Source organism: Mesitornis unicolor, unplaced genomic scaffold, assembly GCF_000695765.1.
Source record: "Mesitornis unicolor isolate BGI_N332 unplaced genomic scaffold, ASM69576v1 scaffold42807, whole genome shotgun sequence".
In the NCBI taxonomy this organism is placed as follows: domain Eukaryota; kingdom Metazoa; phylum Chordata; class Aves; order Mesitornithiformes; family Mesitornithidae; genus Mesitornis; species Mesitornis unicolor.
In genome coordinates, this window is record NW_010195173.1 from 32,498 (window position 1) to 39,131 (window position 6,634).

At 37.2% G+C, this 6,634-nt stretch overlaps 1 protein-coding gene across 2 annotated transcripts in view; it reads right to left on the reverse strand.

The window, feature by feature from the left end:
* Window positions 1-3,637, reverse strand: part of EXOC1 (exocyst complex component 1) — a 26,969-nt gene extending 23,332 nt beyond the window's left edge. For both annotated transcript variants that reach the window (XM_010188031.1, XM_010188030.1), the window contains exons 1-3: window positions 3,510-3,637; window positions 2,549-2,679; window positions 344-503 (exon numbers count right to left, since the gene is read on the reverse strand). In XM_010188031.1, coding sequence (XP_010186333.1) covers window positions 344-503; window positions 2,549-2,679; window positions 3,510-3,633 — 415 coding nt within the window. In that variant the 5' untranslated portion in view covers window positions 3,634-3,637. The remainder of the gene's footprint in view (window positions 1-343; window positions 504-2,548; window positions 2,680-3,509) is intronic.
* Window positions 3,638-6,634: the final 2,997 nt, after the last annotated feature.

Consider the following 6,634-nt stretch of genomic DNA (forward strand, 5'->3'; position numbering starts at 1 on the left):
CTGTAATGTCTCTCTCCCTTATTCTCTTTTCTCTTCCCTTCTGGGGAGGGATAGGGGTTAATAGAGAGCATCTGTCCAGGATTTAGTGGTCAGCTCAGCCTTAAACAAGGACAGAATACAATAAGCTTATCAATATTTAGAACTTCATTAATGAAGTTCTTTTGTCTCAGCTCTCAGTTTTCTAACAGAAAATCTGTTATCTAGTCATCCTATTTATCTGAAGACTTAGAAAATATTCAAAAACAAAAATGAATAGGAAAAAACAATCAGGATTATTTTTAGTGTATGTTTTACATCAATAGTTCTTAAACTTTATGCTTAACATACAGTTGCAGAAATTTACCTTCCAAAAGCTGTGAACTAACATTAGTAAAGTCAATTTTCTTTCTAAGGTATCTCTGATTGAGTTTCCAGATACATGAAATGAAGGTGTTCTTTTCGACTGTGCTGCTTGCAACCCATTTGTACACTTTGTCAAAATGCAAGTCAAATTCAGGATTCTCCTGCAAAAGATGAGATATGTTACAGGCTCAATAGTCAAATGATTCTCATTTAATTATTGAGATGACAGGATAAAAATGAAATTGCAGATGCCAACCTTTAGGTAATACACCAACACTGGCACCTTGATGCACCTTAATGAAGGTACTAAAACACTTAGAGATAAACTAGAATCCACGCTATGAAGACATTATTTTGTCAAGCCACATAAGGCAACAATAACACATAATTCAGAGATCTGCAAGAGTTTCAAGAAACATTTGACAGTGCTGTCTGCCCTGAGACACCGTCCTTGGAATGACCAATGTCTTGTGTTAGCTTTCTGAAACGAAAAATGGTAGCTGGAATTACTGACAACATATGTAACATAATTCAAGAAGACATAGGGGAAGAGGTAAGGGAAAAACATTATGAGCACTCTATATATTATATAAATATGACAGTATTTAATAGCACTGAACAGGACAGAAAAGACCATTTGGTATTTTAATGGTAAAAAAATTACTATAGAAGTATTTTCAACTAGATTTATTGCCTGATGAGAACACTACTTTGATAGCAATTGAATAAAGTACTTTCCTTTCTACAGCCACTTATGTACAGACTATAACTGGTAACTGGCTGTTCTAAAGATCATATTCCAAGTATTTTACAAGGTCCAGTGTCCTTCTGATGAAAAATGTTATTGCCTCAGAGACAAGTTAAATTCTTACTGATACATAGTTTGTCAAAACTACTATTGCTGCTATACTATATTATATTGCTATTACTATAAGTAATATTATTACTTATATTGTCACTACTGTCTCTAGAAGCAGGCTGCACATGAAACCGCACATGATGGAAAATCGGATTTCCTGTACGGTGCAATATAATCAATTCTGTTTTTTCTGTAGCTTATATTGATAAATATAATTAACATATATTTCTAAACAAATAATATAATTACACAGAATTTGAGCTGTCTGACTATAGTACAGGATCACGCCTGGAAACCAAAACATGACGTGTCCCATCAACTTTAATTCTGACTTTTTTAATACAAGAGACTTTGGCATTCCATGTTTGCTTTTAGAAAGAAAATTTCAACATCACTGTTTAGAGTGGTACAAATGTTACAGAACATTTCCAAAAATTGTTAACCAAATTCTGTTTTGCAAGAAAAAACCCTGAAAGATGGTATAATTTTAAACAGAACCTTAACCTGAGGAAGCAGTTCTCCAATACAGTATTTAGAAAGAGCAAGGAAAATCTAAAATGTAGCAAACAAGTATATGGATAACTGAAATAAGAAAACATATTTAACCTGCACTTGGGGAGGAGGAAAATGAAGAATTTTCAACTTCATACTTTTCTGCACTATTCTTCCAAATCACCAGTCAACAGAACAAAAAACCAAACATCACGGGATAAAGATTTTTCACCTCTGCCTGTTTGCACATTTTAGTTTATGACAACAGATGAATTTAAATCATTAAAAATAAGTTACTCTCTTCAATGGAAAAGAACAACATCTCAGGACTGTACACTTTCCAACAATGGCCAGTGTCATCATTTAGAGAACACATATAAGAGCTGACCTTCGAAAGCTTATATACTGCTCATTAAGAATGTTTTAAGTGTCCTAACAAAAACATTACATATAGCTTAATGTCATTAGTAAGATAGTGACAATTTATTTTTAAGGAGAAACTAAGCTCAGAGTAGAAATCTACATACTTCAAACAAACAAACAAAAAATGTACTGGTCCTTAGCACAAACACTGTACAGTCACTGAGACACAACTTCAATAAACAGGGCAGGTATTCAAAATATTGCTGTTCAAGCATACCTATGCTACTCTTACGCAGTCTACCAGGGTTATATTCTTGGAAAGGCTGGAAGAAAATGCACGCATAAGCAGCACAGGAAAGTATCATACTAATTCCTCATGAATGTATTAACAATCTAGGTTTTAAAGCAGTTGGCAGCAAGGAAGTTAACTCTTCACTTGGAACCAAAAGGGTGTTCCAAGCGGAGTATTAAACCAAAAAAAGTTACACATACTTTAACAGCATCTTTGGCATCAACAACAGCAAGATCTCGAAGTGCCCATGCAGTCTGCCTTTTGTAGAAATCTCCCTTGTCAGATTTTTTCACTTTTACCACATTTACTTGCACTGGTCGTTCCGTTGTCACTGTTAAATGAAGTAAAAGAGTAACTTCAAAATGCACAAATTACATCTAACCTTTGTTTCTGCTATACTTCAACTTCTGAAATGAATTATCTGTGGGGGAGATTTTATTGTATTTATTTGATGAAAAGAGATCTTTTGAAACATTTTCATCCATAAAATCAACAGTTCAGTTTAAGTCTCAGTCAACCGGATACACATCTCTCTACAGCTTGTGAAGTAATGAACCCAATTTACAGATATTGACTTGATACAGCAGATCTTAGACCATGGCCACATAACTGACAAAGCACAGAGGTAACTGGAGATTACAGTCAAAATAAAAATATTTTCTGAGATTCCTAGGCTAAAAAAAATTATAGCAACCTAACTTATTGAGAGATCGACCCAAAGCATCTGATTTGTTGAGGAGGCATAATATAATACCCATGCACTCAGAGCAACATCAGAACTCACTTCAGTTACTGTGCCTTTCCAGAGCCCTCTGCCTTGGACTCTAAGCTGTACTCTCTATTGCATTTTATTTAGGTTGATCAGCCCAAATTGTCTGTTTTAAGCACTATATAAAGTCTGCTTCAAAAGCCCACCAGTCACTCACAAATAATTTTGATTCTTTCATTTCAAAGTACAATGAAATCTAGGAACAGAAGCACAGGCTTTTACTTCTTTTTTAGTAGAAACAATAATAGAAGTATAAACTACAATTGATTTTCTCCATTAGAAATTGAAAGCACCTGTTTTATATGCAGCAAGAATAAACAAAACTAAGACAAATACAACTGAATAAAAAACAAAGGTGAAGACAAGAAATATGGTGTGGTATTACTATGTACCTGTGGCACACAAAAAGCAGTTTCTCTTCTTTTTGCCTGCTTTGCATACGTTCACAATGCTCAACAAGCGTTCATCATTGGGAGTGAAAATATCCCTCTGTAAAGCATGCTTGATTGCTGTCATTTTCTGTCAGCTGAAAGATTTTAAAAAGTCGTAATACATTCAGAAACATATAACACACACACACAGAGAACCATTTACTAACAGCAACTACAGTTTTTTGAAATTAAGTTTTACAGGTAATATAATAATCATAATCTAGACAAGCATGATAGATAGGTAGAGTATCAGTCCACTTCGGACTTTTTCCCCAAGATACAACTTACTATCTTACTTCAGTTAGACAACTTTAATTTATCAACACTAGGATGACCCTTCTGCCCTATTTAAGGGAGAACAAAAAACTTCTTAGCAGTAAGGAATGAGAGGCACTAACAAGAAGTTGAAATGGGAATCAAGAAAAGGGACTCCCTCACTAAGTATTGGAATTTTAGAATGGGTATGAATGTCATGGATCCAGTAAAAATCTGTATTAAGATATGTGAACAAAAAAAACCCCAAACCAAACCACAGAATTGGACAGGATGGAGAATGTGAAATTAACATGACTACAGTGATGACCTTAAATGAAACTTAAAGTCCAGAATCCTTCAAATGTACCTAAAACCTTCAATTACATTTTCAGGACTCTCTCACCAAATCAAGGTTATATGTTTGGCAGACAAAATTTAAAATCCTGTCCCATTAAAGGGTGAAAAAGTGTCGCTGGCTCCATGCTTCGCAGGAAGATTTCTGGAATACAGTATCTCATAGCAGTCATTCCAGAATGTATCAAGCCACCACTCAGATGCCAGTTTCAAGACTAACAAATTATTACTTTTGAGTCTTGGTGTACCACAAACATATCCTAATTTTCCTCTGGTAGAGGGAAAAATCATTCTGATTCAGGATCAGTGTCCCTGCATGCTTCCTCACTCCCTCCTCCCTCGGTATTGTTAGAGAGATTCTAAATTAGTACCTGACCCCACGTTGTGAAAGCGTTCTCAAGTACCCTGCTCAAACATTAAATTCAGTGACAAAAAAAACCCAAACCCAAACCAACCAAACAAAAAAACACCAGTCTGCACTTATAAGCACCCTTGTAATAGAATTTAATATCTTTTTCTTAAGCCTTAAGTCAGGTTTATCTTCAGGATATTGAAGTCTTTCATAAAAGCTTTCTTAGAACAGAATAGTTCCTGGAAGGCACAAACTATGGGGACAGATACACACCTAAGGCAACAAATCTCTGAGCCTCTGGAAATACAGCGTTGGGTTTCTTTGTTTTGTAAAGACCTATTTCCCTGCTCTTGCCAGCTACCACATACTATTAAATGTAACAGGCTGTTCTTCTTCCTCTTCATCCGCAAATCAGGGCCTGGTAATTGTTACAGTCATGCAGAATACAGAAATACATCTTCGTAGCCAGTAGCAAGTTTGACTTCAAGGCCATCTAAATCTGAAATGGCCACAACACAATTTTGCAAAGTCTATCAAGTTTGACTACTGTGCTGCCTTTTCTTGGATGCATGCACTGGAGCTCAGAAATGGGCTTTTAATTAGTTTCTTACCTCAGCAATATTAGTGAAGAATTAGTAATATTCACCTGACTCAGAGCAGTTCCTCAGACTACAGAGAGATTCTAGGCAGACTGAAAAGAGTCACACTTAGACATCAATTAGTGTTTTTTTATTTAAAAACAGAAGCTCCAATATTACTCTGAACTTGTGCCTTAAAATTCTACAGTGTGTTAAACTCATGACTAATATACATCACATGCTACACTGCCTGATGCTGAGACAATACGTGGAGTTACATTTTAGGTTTAGTTTTTCTCTTGGAGATGCCTGGGTTGCTTTCTCTAACAAACACACAGCAAAGAGAAAAGGTTTTCTTGGCACTTGAAACAGAAAAGGCACCAACTTTTCTCTTAGCTTTTTATGTCCCACTATGCCTCAGCTCAGCTGGCCACCACCACATCTCTCATCTTAGGGAATCTAGTAGTTTGAAAGATTAGTAACCCAAAGGCCAATATATCAAGCTGGAATCAGTATAGAGCTCAGAGCATCCAAAGAAATGCTGTCTGTGTGACACCCCTGTAGCAATGTAACACACCATAGCTGCTGTCTAACAATCTCTCCTCCTTTCATCAAATGCTGGGTACAGCTACTGTTTCCCAGATTGCACCAGGTTATCATTCCTGTTACTGTTCAATAGGTGCATTAAATGAACAAAGTGCCAACAACCTCCTATATTTCGGATGTATCCCCCTTTCCTTCCTGATTTAGGATTCTACTTTCTGCTCGCATTCAGATGCTGCAACCTGCTAACTCTCCCATTTCACTGCTAACACAAGCTGTCCAGGTTGTGCAGAATAGACCTTTCCCATAAAACAGAGCATGTTAAGCCCAAGGTCAAAGACTTGCTCTGACATATAGTCCAACTTCTCTCACAGACTCAACCTCCTTAATCACAGTCCAAAAACCTTCACAACGTGCCAGGACCAAGTACATCACTAATTTCTTCAAACACGACTCCTGCTGTCCCCCCACATGAACACAAAATCAATCACAGGGAGCCGGAGATAAAACTGCTACCTCAGAAAAATGCTTCAGGAGAGCTGAGACCATAAAGGTCTCTAATAAATTCCTTTAGACGTTGCTGCACTTTTTTTTTTCTTTTTTTTTTTCCCCAATAATTCTACAAAGCCTCAGCTTCATGAAATCTATCCAAGACCTCACATCACAGACACAGCCTGTCCAGAAAATACACGGGAAGGATTCAACTGGGCAATGCGGCGAGGCTACTCGGGAACCACTGCTGAGCCTCCCTCAGTGTGGAAATAGGAAAACATGCGACTTCTGCATCCTGTCACCTTAAAACATAACTTCAGAGCGTAGCCTAACTGTAACATCAGCGGGAACGCCGTTCACAGCCAGAAGTCGATCAAAAGATCAATCATGTATCAGCAAATCTCAGAAGAATTACTTATAGCAGCCAAGAGCCCGGCTGACACTAGCTTCACCGCCTCCCACCTCCGAGTCCTAGAGAAACCGCCCCGGAGACGCCCCTCCGCGCAACCGCC